Here is a 15352-nt window from a genome sequence, read left to right as displayed (position 1 = left end):
TCATCTGGTGATCAGTGCTGAGGCCCTAGTGATTTTTCTATCCTTACCTGCCAAAAATGTGCCCAGTGATGTGTTTATCCAGCACCTAAAATGTATAAATAGCAGAGTTTATATGTATGTACCAGTTAATTTATTAGGAATTGCCAAGTGTTTGAAATGTTAATTCAGGAAAACTGATAGGATAAAGCAAAGCATAGAGGTAAGCACTGTGTCTCCTCATGCAGGTAAAAGAAAGAAAAAAAAGAGAGGCAAATACTGAAGGTGCAGGTTAAAAACCATGAACCAATGTCTTGGAGTATTTAACTTATAAATCTGCAATAGTGGGAGCTGCTCATCTGAGTGAAGTGGCTGAATTATTTATACTTACGTTAGTGGGTCTGGTCATAACAGAAATCATGCCTGCAACTGCTGGACATTTCACAATGAGGAGCCTTTGTAGGAGTAACATTAACAAGGCAAACTCCATATAAAGTGCTTAACAACTAAAGTTAGGAGAAATACTGGTGTAACCGACTGCATTGATCAAAAAACGTATTTGAGCTTACAGCTGAGTAGTTTAGATGCTTACTGTGGTAGTCAGTTTATAATGGGTGCAGGGAGCAGCTGACACATGAAACCATCACAGGTTACAGAAGGCTGGAAGGCCACTCCCCAAACTGCAGCATGCAGTAATTTCAAAAGAGGTGATGTTATATTTATTATGAGGAATGACTTAATTTTTTTTTTTTTTTTTTTTTTTTTGAGACGGAGTCTTGCTCTGTCGCCCAGGCTGGAGTGCAGTGGCCGGATCTCAGCTCACTGCAAGCTCCGCCTGACAGGTTTACGCCATTCTCCTGCCTCAGCCTCCCGAGTAGCTGGGACTACAGGCGCCCGCCACCACGCCCGGCTAGTTTTTTGTATTTTTTAGTAGAGACGGGGTTTCATCGGGTTAGCCAAGATGGTCTCGATCTCCTGACCTCGTGATCTGCCCGTCTCGGCCTCCCAAAGTGCTGGGATTACAGGCTTGAGCCACCGTGCCCAGCCGAGGAATGACTTATTCTAATGTAATCAGAGTATGACACAACACAGAGGTGCTAATGTATTCATTTGAGAATTGGGTTGCACTGATGTGCAGTGAAATATTTTATTTCTAAAACAGCAGCATATTGATGTCCATAAAAAGAGAGTGGATCTTTCGGTTGATGACAGTCTTGTTTTACAAATGGCGTACTCCTGAAAACATGGAGAATAATAAGTTGGATCAAGGAGCCACTGTGATAGGTGGCAGGTTATGTACCCTCAAGGCATTTATCTGCAGAAAGTAGGCAAGAGTTTTCTTTTTTTTTTTTGATACGGTGTCTCACTCTGTCTCCCATGCTGGAGTCCAATGGCACGATCTTGGCTCACTGTAGCCTCTACCTGCTGGGTTCAAGTGATTCTCATGTCTCAGCCTCATGAGTAGCTGGGATTATAGGTGCCCGCCACAATGCCCAGCTAATTTTTGTGTTTTTAGTAGAGACAGGGTTTTACCATGTTGGCCAGGTTGGCCTCAAACTTCTGACCTGGTGTTCCACCTGCCTCGGCCTTCCAAACTGCTGGAATTACAGGCGTGAGCCACCATGCCCGACCTGAAAGTAGGCAAGAGTTTTCAAGGAGAAAGAAGTCACCATCTCCAGAGGTGGAAGGTGGGGGCAGCAGGGAGAACCACCACCTTGGGCAGCTCTCGTGGGAAAGAGTTCCCACAAGAAATATTCTACCCAGTCTCGTACTAATTCACACAACTATGAAGAGCTGGTTCGAAATGATTCAGTTTTTATTAATTAGCATCTTACATCTTAAAAGAAAAAAAAATAAAGACAAATGAGGTGGCAGAGCCAGGAGAGCTCCCTGAACACACACAAAGGAACAGAGGCAGACAGGGCTCAGGAAGCCATCTGAGCACAGGGAGGCAGCACCCTTCGGGAGTGGACCTGAACCCAGGGGTGCTTCAGGATCTGGGCCAGGGGCAGTCGCTCCAAGGGCTGGTATCTGAGAAGCTTGGAAATCAAGTCCCGGGCCCCCAAAGGCATTGATGGTGGAAACCTCACATCTACCTGATGAGGCCAGGAAAGAAGAAAGAGAAGTCTGGTTAATTTCTTTGGTCAATGTTCTCCCTCTTCTTTGAGCCTTGTTAAGGCGTTGTTCTGGACCACAGCAGACAACCCTGTGTGTGTGCCCCAGTTCCCACAGCCCAGCAGCCATCACTGACCAGTTCCCCCATGAATGCCCAACGGTGACTGTCCCACCTTGAGGATGCGTCTGTAAGTCTCGCTGTGGGAGGTGCTCTCAAAGGGTGGATATCCCACCAGCAGCTCATAGCAGAGCACTCCAATGCACCACAAATCCACCTTTTCATCATATGTTCTCCCCTCAATCATTTCTGGGGGCAAGTAGTCCAGTGTCCCACACATCGTCTTTCTCCTAGAGGAAGGCAGAAAAGGGAGTAAGTACGAAGCAGAGGCCCAGGATGAGGGAAATTCTCCTTCCCCAGCTTTCATTGAGATGTGGAGACCCTAGGACAGCCTGGAAAGTCTCTCCCAAGCACAGGAGTTTGGAGAGACAAATGTTTAATATGGATCAAGGTTCGGAGAAGGTAAGTACTGGGACGGACTATTCATAAATCCATATTTTGGAAGTATAGTGATTTAGCTCATGCTGCACAATGTTTTCACAGAATAGTCTCAGCATTAAGAAAGATCTAGAACAAACTGATGGTGATGGTGTATCAATGAGAACCAAGTAAATAAATTATGGTAAGAAAATGCACTGCTGGAATTGTGGAGTGATGACTTTCTTTTTTTTTTTTTTTTTTTTTTTTTGAGATGGAGTCTCGCTCTGTCGCCCAGACTGGAGTGCAGTGGCGCAATCTCGGTTCACTGCAAGCTCCGCCTCCCGGGTTCACGCCATTCTCCTGCCTCAGCCTCCCGAGTAGCTGGGACTACAGGCACCGCCACCACGCCCAGCCAATTTTTTGTATTTTTAGTAGAGACGGGGTTTCACAGTGTTAGTCAGGATGGTCTCAATCTCCTGACCTCGTGATCTGCCTGCCTCGGCCTCCCAAAGTGCTGAGATTACACATGTGAGCCACTGCGCCCGGCCAGCAATGACTTTCTTTACATGCAAACTTACTGGTATAGTTATATATTAACAAAGAACAGAAAATAAAAGGTTTGATTGGATCACATCATTTAAATTTACAAATACATATTAAGTATATGTGTTTGAAAAAGGCAGCATAGCCCAGGCGTGGTGGCTCATGCCTATAATCCCAGCACTCTGGGAGGCCGAGGTGGGCGTATCACCTGAGGTCAGGAGTTGGAGACCAGCCTGAACAACATAGTGAAACCCGTCTTTAGTAAAAATACAAAATCAGCCGGGTGTGGTGGCCCATGCCTGTAATCCCAGCTACTTGGGAGGCTGAGGCAGGAAAATCCCTTGAACCTGGGAGGTGGAGTTGCAGTGAGCTGAGATCACACAATTGCAATCTAGCCTGGGCAACAAGAGCAAAATCCGTCTCAAAAAAGAAAAGAAAAGAAAAAGGTGGTATTTCAGCCAGGCGTGGTGGCTCATGCCTGTAATCCCAGCACTTTGGGAAGCCAAGGTGGGCGGATCACCTAAGGTCAGGAGTTCGAGACTAGCCTGGCCAACATAGCAAAACCCCGTCTCTACTAAAAATACAAAAATTACCTGGGTGTGGTGGCACATGCCTGTTATCCCAGCTACTTGGGAGACTGAGGTAGGAGAACCGCTTTAACCTGGGAGGCCGAGATTGTGCCCCTGCACTCTAGCCTGGGTGAAAGAGTGAGACTCCGTCTCAAAAAAAAAAAAAAAGAAAAAGGCAGTATTCCAATACAAACCCCAAGTTCGTATCTAGGTTTTACACATGGACACATGAAATACATTAAATTGGGTCATTCCTAACTGGTACTCAGAACTCACCCTACCACCACCACCTGACTTACCTCAGGGAGGGGGTGTGCACAGACCAGCCAAAATCTGCAATCTTCACCTCACCCCTGAACCCCAGCAGTAGGTTCTCTGGCTTAATGTCTCTGTGAATCACTTTCTTCTCATGGCAGTAGGTCAGGGCGTCTGCCAACTCCTCTATTATCTGTGGGTGCAAAGAAAAGTCACCCTGAAAGTGAAGCCTGCCACAATTTCCGTCTGAGGTGGAACACTCATCGTGAATTGAATGATTGCAGTGGAATCTTTTTGGTCCAGCAACCAATTGCACCAGTTACTGGTGTGTGGGGTGTGGATTTCCTCTCCTTTTTATGTGGTCTTATAGGATGGATGGTAAAATGGACACAGATCCTCCCTGTTGTCCTAGCACAGCAAGTAGCCAGATACAGAACCTACACTGAGCCACTCAGATGATCTGTTACAGGACTTGAGGCCTGAGGAAAGGAAACAGAAACAGGAGGAAAGATGGAAGACCGCTCGTCCTGGCAGAGCAAGCTGACTGGACCATTGCTGCTGGGAAGATCATTGCCATGATTCCCTTTCCGGCACCCTCTAGAAATCTCTTTGTACCTATCTCTAAGCCAGTTCTAGCTGTTTATTCAGTGAACTCCTTCACAGGCTTTCAATATGTTTCTTTACATAAGGCAGTGGAGTTAGATTCTGTTGCTTACAACCAAAGAATCCAAACCTATACACAGTACTTCTTAATATTCTGGAGATACAATGAGGTTAATTAGGGTATCCAAGGATGAAAGTAAACTTTTCAAAAGGCAATCCGGACCCTCCTGACAGCCACAAACAGAGCTCCCACCAGCCACAATAAACTCATAGACCCCAGAGCCTCCAGTCCCCCACCTCACCGTGGCTGTGCGCTGTTCATCTAATTTCTCGCTTTTCTGCAGCTCCTTGTAGAGCTCCCCCCTCGGAGCATATTCCAGAATCAGGTACACCCGGCGTGCATCATGGAAATAGTTATACAGGCGCAGGATATTGGGGTGTCTGAAGGATTAATGTTGGAAGAGTCAGATTTCTCCCTGAGGCCTATCATATGATGCCACTGTCACTGCCTGGTCACACAACTGGCAAATTATGCTGGGACCAGAATAACAACAGCCGTATCTGGGAGCGAGTGAGGGGAAAACAGAGAACAAGAACCAGGATTCAACTGTCTGACCCAGGATGGGAGGTAGTGTAAATGGAATGAGCTGCAGAGAAAAGGCTTCAGGTATAAGTGAAGGGTTTACTTGGGGTTAGTATCTGGGGAAAATGCTGGGCTCTGACGTCAAAGATGAAAGAGGAAGCAGAGACTGTCCTTACTGTAGATGCGCCTGGATCTCAATTTCCCGGCGCAGCTGGTGCTCCAGCCCTTCCTTCTCTATCTGCGACTTGAAGAGAACCTTCAGGGCCACAATGAAATGGCTTTCCTTGAGCCGAGCCAGGTACACATTCCCAAATTTCCCCTTGCCCAGGGGACGCCCGATTTCAAAGTCATCGATTGTGAGGCGCCGCCTGAGAGGAGAGGAAGAAAAGAGCCTCAGCTTGGGAGGTAGGGTAGGTGGAGGGACAGTCAGGGACCCCAACGCTTTCCTTCCTCTTTCACTGTATCCTTCCTCTGCCGCTTTCCCTTCTCACACGGGCCTAGTCCTATGTTCCTCGGGACAGTAGTTCTCGGTCCCAGGAGCCAGCACCCCACACACCCAGCCTGTCCTTCATCCCCACGTCCCACCTCCCTTCCTTTTCCAGATACCAAACCCAAGGGGCTCACATGGCTGGGCCGCTGGGCTGCTGGGCTGTTTGGTTTGCTGCAGTCACTGAAAGAGAGGAAAGGAGAGGGGAGGGAAGGAGAAGGTGAGACAAAGAGGGGAGGGGAACGGTAGAGGAGGGAGAAAGGGGAGGAGAACAGTAGAGGAGGGAAGAGGGAGCGAGAGGTGAGGGGAAGAAGGGGAGGAGAAAAAGAGAGGGAAGGGGAAGGCAGGGGGAGAGAAGGCGGGGAGAGGCGGAGGGAGAGGTAAGGGGTTAGAAGAAAAAGTAAGGTAAGGGAGGGAGGGGAGGGAGAGGTGAAGAGGCAGAGAGAAAGGAAGGGGAGGGCAGAGTAGGGGAGGGAACGGTGAGAGAAAGAATGGGAGGGAAGGGAGGGAGTGGGTAGGAAAGGAAAGGGATGGGAAGGGAGATGTCAACAGATGTGTCTTCTGCGCACCCGACCCAGTCCCCAGCCTTCCCCGCGTCCTTTCTCCGGCGCTGGCTCTCACCTGCTTCGCCTGCAGGTTGAGCTCTGCCCAGCTGCACCGCAGCTTTGGGGGAGCTCATGGGGAGAAGAGGCGACGGCGCGGACGCCTTCCTGAGCCCTCTGGATGGCTGTTCCCTTTCACAGGGTCCTGAAAGGGGTTGGGGGTCACTTTCTGCCTGATGCGCTTCCAATCCTGCTCGTCCTGCGGCCTCACCGAGGTCCAAAACACACACAGCCTCTGGTATTCGCGGCGTAGTGAGCAGCAGTGGCTGCGCGGCCTTCTTTTATACCCGGCGCTGCCCGCCTAGATAGGTACTTCCTGGCTGACTCCCATTGGCTGAAATTCCTGACGCCATCGGAAGTGTGCCCAATAAAAAAGTCAGAAATGGGAGTCTCCGCCCAGGGCCCCCGGGTCGGGGCGGAACTGGAGCGCGCAGGCCGGGGCTGGGCCCTGAAAGCGAGGCCCAGGGGTGAGGCCAGAGAAGGAAGGAGGCAGAGGGTGCGGCGAGGCGGTGATGGGAGCGGGCCAGAGAGCATGAACAATGCATACACCCACGGGGTGCGCATGCATCACCTAGGAAAGAGCCGCGATGCACGTGAGAATGAACAGACGCCCACTCCTGACATGCTGGAGCCTTGTGCAGCCCGCGACCCTAAACCACCTCGCGCCTCCTCGTGCAGCCCGCGACCCCAAAACCACCTTGCTTCAAGGTCACGTCTGATTCAGGCCACTCTCCAGGGTCACCGCGATGGGGCTCCCTGAAGCCTGTGGCTATGCCTGCTTACAGCCAGGACGCCACGAGCCCAGCTCACTTACCCCTCTCCTCCCACTCACCAAGTATTTGTTGAACCCTGTAATCAGTTTGTGGTTTTGGCCTTAGATCGTAAAATCAGCCCCCACGTATTTCTTTGTTTAGCAAACACATAAGTTTCAAAAACATTTAAAATTGAATTCTTTTAGACAGGGAACATATCTTGCAGAAATACAATTGAAGGCCTGGCATGGTGACTCACGCCTGTAATCCCAGCACTTTGGGAGGCCGAGGCGGGCGGATCACTTGAGATCACCAGTTTGAGACCAGCCTGGCCAACAGGGCGAAACCCCGTCTCTACCACAAAAATTAGGCGTAGTGGCGCATGCGTGTAATCCCATCTACTCGAGAGGCTGAAGCAGGAGAATCGCTTGAACCCGGGAAGCGGAGGTTGCAGTGAGCCAAGATCAGCAAGGTCTCATTTGTCAAAACATCAGAATAAAAACACATGCTGAGCCAGGCGAGGTAGCTCATGCCTGTAATCCCAGCACTTTGGGAGGCTGAGGCAGGAGGACCACTTGAGCTCAGGAGTTTGAAACCAGACTGGGTAACACAGATCTCATCTCTAGATTAAAAAAAAAAAAATCAGTGGGGCATGGTGGCAAGCACCTGTAATCCCAGCTACTCAGGAGGTTGAGGCGGGAGGATCACCCGAGCCCGGGAGATTGAGGCTGCAGTGAGCTATGAATGCACTGCTGCACTCCAGCCTGGGTGACAGAAGTTCATTAAAATCACCTGGCCAGTCAACACAAGGCCCACGGCTCATAACACTTCCTGAAGAGGGTATTTCTTCTCCTTGGAGCAGTTCAGTTGAGATCACACAATTTTTTTTTTTTTTTTTTTTTTTTTTGAGACGGAGTCTCGCTCTGTCGCCCAGGCTGGAGTGCAGTGGCCGGATCGCAGCTCACTGCAAGCTCCGCCTCCCGGGTTCACGCCATTCTCCCGCTTCAGCCTCCCGAGTAGCTGGGACTACAGGCGCCCGCCACCTCGCCCGGCTAGTTTTTTGTATTTCTTAGTAGAGACGGGGTTTCACCGTGTTAGCCAGGATGGTCTCGATCTCCTGACCTCGTGATCCGCCCGTCTCGGCCTCCCAAAGTGCTGGGATTACAGGCTTGAGCCACCGCGCCCGGCCGAGATCACACAATTTTAAGATGTGTAACATGCCTGTGGCAAAGATTAAAAATCTTTAACCCTCAAAACCCAAGGACACCACTGAGCATTCCGGAGGCACTCCAGCTTCCCACAATTGAGACAGGAAAGGCCATGCTGCAGTATGATAAAAAAGGGTGCTATGCAATTCCCACGAGCCAGATTCCCATGGGTCTCCAGCATCCCGTCTCTGTAGGGGACCTCTCGGCTGGAGTCAGCTGTTCAGCTCCTCCAAAGTAAAACTCAGACACCCATGATTCCAATAACATACTCTTTAATCGCAAGTTATCTGCATTTAATAATGCAGAAATTATTATAAACCCATATTATTTAAATCTCTCCCCAATGAAGCCATGAACTAGTTTCAAAAGCAGCAACAAAAGGATGACGAATTGTTTACACATATACTATAGAAATACACATTGATCTGGCAATAACATCTTTACAAAGGTGAACAAAGGGAGTACCTGCAAGTTGCACCGCTTGTAGCCATATATATATATATATTCATACACATGTGTGTGTGTGTATATATATATCTTGAAGTGGTCCATATAAACACATACATACACACACACACACACACACACATATAGAGAGAGCGAGTGAGCGAGCAGACCAGGTCCTTTTTTAAAAGACTTTCTCTGTACCTTTTCATCACTAAATTAAATCTCTAGACTAAGTTGTTCATAACTTCCACTATAACTTAAGATTTTCTTTTTCCTCTTAACAAAACTGAGGAAAGGAGGATTTTTTTTTTTTTTTTTTTGAGACAGAGTCTCACTCTGTCCCCCAGGCTGGAGTGCCGTGGCATGATCTTGGCTCACTGCAAGCTCCGCCTCCCAGGTTCAAGTCATTTTCTTGCCTCAGCCTCCCAAGTAGCTGGGACTACAGGCATGCACCACCACGCCCGGCTAATTTTTCACTTTTGTAGAGACCTGATTTTGCCATGTTGGCTAGGATGGTCTCAAACTCCTGACCTTAAGTGATCCACCTGCCTCAGCCTCCCAAAAGTACTGGGATTACAGGCGTGAGCCACCGCGTCTGGCCTGAATTTATTATAATCATTATGTAAGCCTTCACCACAAAGTCATGACCATTATTTTTTTGCTGAAAAAAAAATTATTTGCTTAATGTTACATAAATTTGACTTATATAGCATTTTAGTACCATTTAACTCACTGAATAAAACAGCAGGTTGGAGACTGCTATCCTTTTTGAGTTTGCAAGGTTCACCCTTGCTGGAGTGTGGGACCTTAGATTTTGGGAGGTTTACTACTGCTCCACCCACCCAAAACAGGAGTAGCACAGTGTCCTGTTTTTCGGTGCTTTTTCTCCTGGTCCCCAGCTGAAAAGGTTATCCCCTTTCCAGCTGAAAAGCTGAACCCCTGCTCACCTTCTGGAAGTCCAGAATTGTGGGATGTGCCAGAAAACATGCCCAATAAAAACTCTGGCATTGAGTCTCTAATAAGCTTCCCAGTGGACATACAGCATGTGTTGTCGTAAGTACCAGATGGAACTTAAATATGGCACATCCTGTGACTTCTCTGAAACAAGACTCAAAAGATTGTGCCTGGTTTTCTCTGAATTTCAGTCTTCCCTTTACTATTTGCTTTGTGTTCTTTTGCTGTAGTAAATCATAGCTGTTGAGTATGACAGAATGCTGAGACCTGAGTCTTCTCAGCAAATCGTCAAACCTGGGGTGTTCTTGAGGATCCTCATTCATAACAATTTCTAAAATCATGTACATCTGTCCAAAAAAGACCAGGTAGGCTGGGCGTGGTGGTTCACGCCTATAATCCCAGCACTTTGGGAGGCTGAGGCAGGAGAATCACTTGAACCCGGGAGGCGGAGGGTGCTGTGAGTCGAGATCGCACCACTGCACTCCAGCCTGGGTAACAGAGGGAGACTCCGTCTCCAAAAAAAAAAAAAAAAAAGCCCAAGTAGATTATCTTTGAGGTCAGGTATGTCATATATGGTGCCACCTATATGCATAGCTTTGTAGCAAACATTCCGTGAGGGAACCAAAAACTGCAATAAAGGCCGGTGCAGTGGCTCATGCCTGTAATGCCAACACTTTGGGAGGCCGAGGTGGGTGGATCACCTGAGGTCAGGAGTGCAAGATCAGCCTGGCCAACGTGGTGAAACTCCGAGTCTACAAAAAATACAAAAATTAGCCGGGTATGGTGGCCCAGGCCTGTAATCCCAGCTACTTGGGAGGCTGAGGCAGGAGAACTGCTTGAACCTTGGGGGATGGAGGTTGCAGTGAACTGAGATCGCACCACTGCACTTCAGTCTGGGTGGCAGAGTGTGAGATTCCATCTCAAGCAACAACAACAAAAAAATTGCAATAAAAATGCTTTGCTGTGTGTGGCCATTCACCAACACACACACATATATGGAGGGTCTACTAAAAAAAGGTGGAATGACAGAATGGGGCAGTGGCTGGATGTGCGGATGAGGTAAGAGAAACAGAGGTGGTTGCAATGTGGCTTGGGCAACAAGGTTTAAGTCTGGGAAATTCACCCTGATCTTCTTCAGGCACTTCAAACACTCCTAACGCCAGATGCACGTCTTACCGCTTCTCTACTCCTTTCCCACTCCCCTTTCCTCAAACCCAGATGCTGTATTTTCTACATAGTTACAACGGAGATTGCACTCATTAAAGAGTGGCTTCGGTTTACTTTCCTCAAGCTGAAGAAACAGCCAAGATGTCAAATGAGAGCAACAGATTACAGCACTGTTGAATCAACGTCGGTAAAAATGGTGACCAGAAAACAAACACCCCATATGAGAAGCAAGACAGTGGTTAAAGACATGAATTCTGAAGCCAGTCTATGTGGCCTCCCATTCCTAAATCCAAATGTAACTGTGTAACCTTGGGCTCATTCTTAACCCGAGCCTATCTATATTCTGCTCTGCAAAACGGAGGAAACAGCATTACTACCACACACAGATGCTGTAAATGTTGAAAGAGCTGATGCACGTAAAACATTCACAACAATGTCTGACACACAGCCACACTATGTTCGCTTGCTCTCATGAGAATTATGGGTTCATCCCCACGGCCAGGGCCATAGCCACATGGACATGCATACAGGCTCAGTGTTTACAAATGCAGAGAAAGTGCAGAAGATGCCCAGTGGGCCACAGACATGAGAAACATCCAGTCTGGAGACACAGATTTGGGAAATTCTGTAGATCATCAAAAGTAAATGTCTTCAGCGGGAACCATCTCATTCCCAGAAATCACAGCAAGTTGAAAAAGCAACGACCAATGATGGATTCTGGGAAACAAAAATGTTTAAGAGTTGGAAGACACAGACCCTCTGGAGGAGAAAGCAACTTTCAGAAGCCAGGAAAGAAGCTTCAGGTCAGAGCGGTGGTCAGCAGTACAAAGTTCTAACAAGGAAGTAAGAGGACAAATGATGGAAGCCCTCCTGTAGCTGTCTGTGGAGTGAGAAACGAGAAGGGGTGGGGACAGGTAGTGTGCAGAACAACTACACAGACCGCGTCTGTGGGAGACAGAAGAAATGGGCAGAGACTGATGGGCAAGTGGGGTGGAACCCATTTGGGGATGAGGATAGAGACCTGAACACAAATACAGATTATGGGGGAAAAATCGGGTTATCAGAGACCAGTTAAAGACTAGGCGAGGAAGTATGACAGAGAGCCCAGAAAGACTGGGCAGGAGGTGGGAAAATGTGCCCAATAACAAAAGGCAAGAGTGATCCTGGAAGAGAGGTGACTCCTTCCTGAGGACACAACAAGGCTTAGAGAGCTAGGGAACTTGACAAACGTTCCACGGAGAACGTGACTCTGAACGATCTGCAGATCACTCTCAGCTGTAAGATCTGTTCATAGAAATACTGGTGTAGCCCAACTCAGAAGACTGTGGACTTTCTATTCCCCCAGATAGTTTTAACATTTCTATTCAAATGTCAAGACCAACAACCAGAGAACCATGCCTTTGGAATACAGTTGTCTATTCTCTGAGAGTCTTTCTTTGGCATTAAAAAATAAGCAAAGAAACAGAAGGTGCACACACGAACCAAAAGGAAATTAAACGACTGGAAAATACAAAACCAAAATGAAAACTCACTGCACAAACTCAACAGATTAGGCATGACAAAGGAAACAACCAGTGAGGACCATGGAAGGTCAATAGAAATTAATCAATATTAACAACAGAGAAAACAGACTGGAAAAAGAAAAAAGATGAGAGCCTGAAGGACTCATGGGACTGTAAAAAAAGATCTGCCATTCATGTTACTGAAGTCCCTATAGAGCCAAGACTGGGGGTGAAAAAATATTTGGAGAAATAATAGTTGAAAGTTCCCCAAATTTGGCAAAAGGCATAATCCTGTAGATCAAAAAGCTAGGCAAGCACCAGGGAGCACCAAATAGGATACACTCAAAAAATTCCATGCCACACACATCACACAGTCGAACTTACGAACGCTACAGACAATGAAAAACACTTTGAATGAAGCTCGACAGAACTGATGCATTACAAAATAAGGAATGAGTATTTGAATGGTAGTTGATTTCTTGTATTAAACCATAATGGACAGAACAGAGAGACACATTTCTCAAGTCTAAAAGAAAATAACTGCCAACTCTGAATCTTATATTCCACAAAAATATTCTTTGGGAATGAAGGAAATATAAAGACATCTTTAGAGGAAGGAAAACAAAGAACATTTGTTACCCTAGAAGAAAGATTAGTAAGGTCAGTAGTGTGTAACAGAAATGAAATGCTAATAGAAGGTGGCTTGGGATTTCAAGAAGAAGGAATGAACAATGGAATGGGTAAAGAGGTCAAGAGACAGGCCAAGGCAGGTTGATCACGAGGTCAGGAGTTCAAGACCAGCCTGAACAACATGGTGAAACCCTGCCCCTACTAAAAATACAAAATTAGCCAGGCGTGGTGGCGCATGCCTGTAATCCCAGCTACTCAGGAGGCTGAGGGAGGAGAATCGCCTGAACCCAGGAGACGGAGGTTGCAGTGAGCAGGGATCGTGCCACTGCACTCCAGCCTGGGCAACAGAGGGGGACTCTGTCTCTTTATTTAAAAAAAGAAAAAGAAAAAGAAAAAGACATCAAGAGACAATGCTTCTCACGATCTTTTGTAAAATATGTGTGAGAGATAAAGCAAAAATTACATCTTGCGGCTGGGCGTGGTGACTTACACCTATAATCTCAGCACTTGGCATTAATCTCACTCGGCATTAATTACACCTGTAACCTCAGTACTAGGGAGGCCGAGGCAGGTGGATCACAAGGTCAGGAGTTCAAGACCAACCTGGACAAGATGGTGAAACCCCGTCTCTACTAAAAATACAAAAATTATCCGGGCATGGTGGCAGGCCCCTGTAATCCCAGCTACTAGGGAAGCTGAGGCAGAGAACTGCTTGAACCCGGGAGGCGGAGGTTGCAGTGAGCTGAGATCATGTCAAAGCACTCCAGCCTGGGTGACAGAGCAAGACTTCGTCTCAAAAAAAAAAAAAAAAATTTATGTCTTGCAATATAGTGCTCAATTTTTGAAGAGGAATTACTATTACTTAAGATAGTTACATTAACAGGTAAGCTAAAGGAACTTAATGGAAGTAAAGTGCTAAACTGCTGATACTTACATCAGCAATTACAATATTAAAATTGCATCAGCAATAAAATTATCAATTAAATTGCTGATAACGTACTAAACTGTTGTAAGTTATATACTTACACTGTAATAGAACAATCACTAAAAAACGCAGATATATACAGACAGTCCCTGACTTACGATGGTTCGACTTACTACTTAGCTTTACAATGGTGCGAATGCGACATGCATTCAGAAACCACACTTTAATTTTTATTCAAAATTCTTTGTAGTAACTTTATTATAAAGTAGGCCTTGTGTTAGATGATTTTACCCAACTGTAGGCTAATGTAAATTATCTGAGCATGTTGAAGGCAAGATTGGCTATGATGTTCGGTAGGGTAGGTGTATTAAATGCATATTTGACGTATTATTTTCAACTTGCAATGGGTTTATTGCGACATAACCCAATCATAAGTCAAGGAGCATCTATACTAAAAAATACTACTACATATATATCAAATCAAATTCCAAAAAAAAAAGTTGAAGTAATCTACAGGAAGACTAGTAAACAACCCTAAATAACAAAGAGAGGAACAATAAAAAAGGAACACAAAAATCATTTAAGGGCACACTTAGGCCCTAAAATATCAGTAATTATTTTAATTTAAATGATTTCAATATACCAATTAGAACAGAAATATGCAAAATGAATTTAAAAAAGCATGGCCTGAGTATACGCTGTTCAAAGAAACTGACTTCATAAGTAATGATACAGGTAAGCTTTAAAACTGAAGAAATATTAACCATGCAAACATTAATCAAAATATGCAGGAGTCATTATAATAATATTAGATAAAGTATTGACAAGACTATTAAAAGACAGAAAAAGGACATCACATAATGATAAAAGAGTCAATTCACCATGAAGACTTGGCAAACCCACATGTATATGTACCAAACAACACAGTTTTGAACTTTGCGAAACAAAAAGTGATAGAACTTAAAAGAGCAACATACTTCCACAATTATGTTCAGGACTTTTTGTTGTTGTTGTTGAGACAGAGTCTCGCTCTGTTGCCCAGGCTGCAGTGCAGTGGCGAGATCTCAGCTCACTACAATTTCTGCCTCCCAAGCGATCCTCCTGCCTCAGTCCTCCAGTAGCTGGGATTACAGGCACACGCCACCATGCCTGGCTAATTTTTGCATCTCTAGTAGAGATGGGGTTCTGCCATGTTGGCCAGGCTGGTCTTGAACTCCTGACCTCAGGTGATCCGCCCGCCTTGGCCTCCCGAAGTGCTGGGATTACAGGTGTGAGCCACCGCTCCCAGCCTATGTTCAGGACTTCACACCCCTCTCAGTAAGTGACAGAAATGCCGGACAGAAAATCAGCAAGGAAATAGCTGATCTGAATAACAATGAGCAGGATCACAGAGACATTTACCCACCCAGTAACAGTAGAACACCCGCCCGTTCTTTTTTTTTTTTTTTTTTTTTTGAGACGGAGTCTCGCTCTGTCGTCCAGGCTGGAGTGCAGTGGCCGGATCTCAGCTCACTGCAAGCTCCGCCTCCCGGGTTCACGCCATTCTCCTGCCTCAG

General features: G+C 46.5%; 1 protein-coding gene across 5 annotated transcripts; it reads right to left on the bottom strand.

Moving 5' to 3' along the window:
- Positions 1–1771: 1771 nt before the first annotated feature.
- AURKC (aurora kinase C) lies at positions 1772–6622 on the bottom strand. Of its 5 annotated transcripts, none has more exons than XM_025368831.1 (7): positions 6231–6622; positions 5747–5792; positions 5299–5490; positions 4842–4980; positions 3981–4129; positions 2265–2439; positions 1772–2072 (listed from the first exon to the last, which is right to left on the bottom strand). In XM_025368831.1, exons 1-7 carry the CDS (start codon positions 6286–6288, stop codon positions 1902–1904), a joined length of 930 nt encoding a protein of 309 aa, XP_025224616.1. In that variant the 5' UTR covers positions 6289–6622; the 3' UTR covers positions 1772–1901. The 5 variants fall into 5 exon arrangements, with proteins under 5 accessions (XP_025224616.1, XP_025224617.1, XP_025224618.1 ...); XM_025368832.1 differs by having other exon boundaries at positions 5747–5783; positions 6231–6527; XM_025368833.1 differs by having other exon boundaries at positions 6418–6527.
- Between the last annotated feature and the right edge of the window lie 8730 nt (positions 6623–15352).

Source organism: Theropithecus gelada, chromosome 19 (assembly GCF_003255815.1).
Source record: "Theropithecus gelada isolate Dixy chromosome 19, Tgel_1.0, whole genome shotgun sequence".
In the NCBI taxonomy this organism is placed as follows: domain Eukaryota; kingdom Metazoa; phylum Chordata; class Mammalia; order Primates; family Cercopithecidae; genus Theropithecus; species Theropithecus gelada.
Note: the sequence above shows the minus strand (reverse complement) of the source record. Positions and strands in the feature narration are given on the sequence as shown.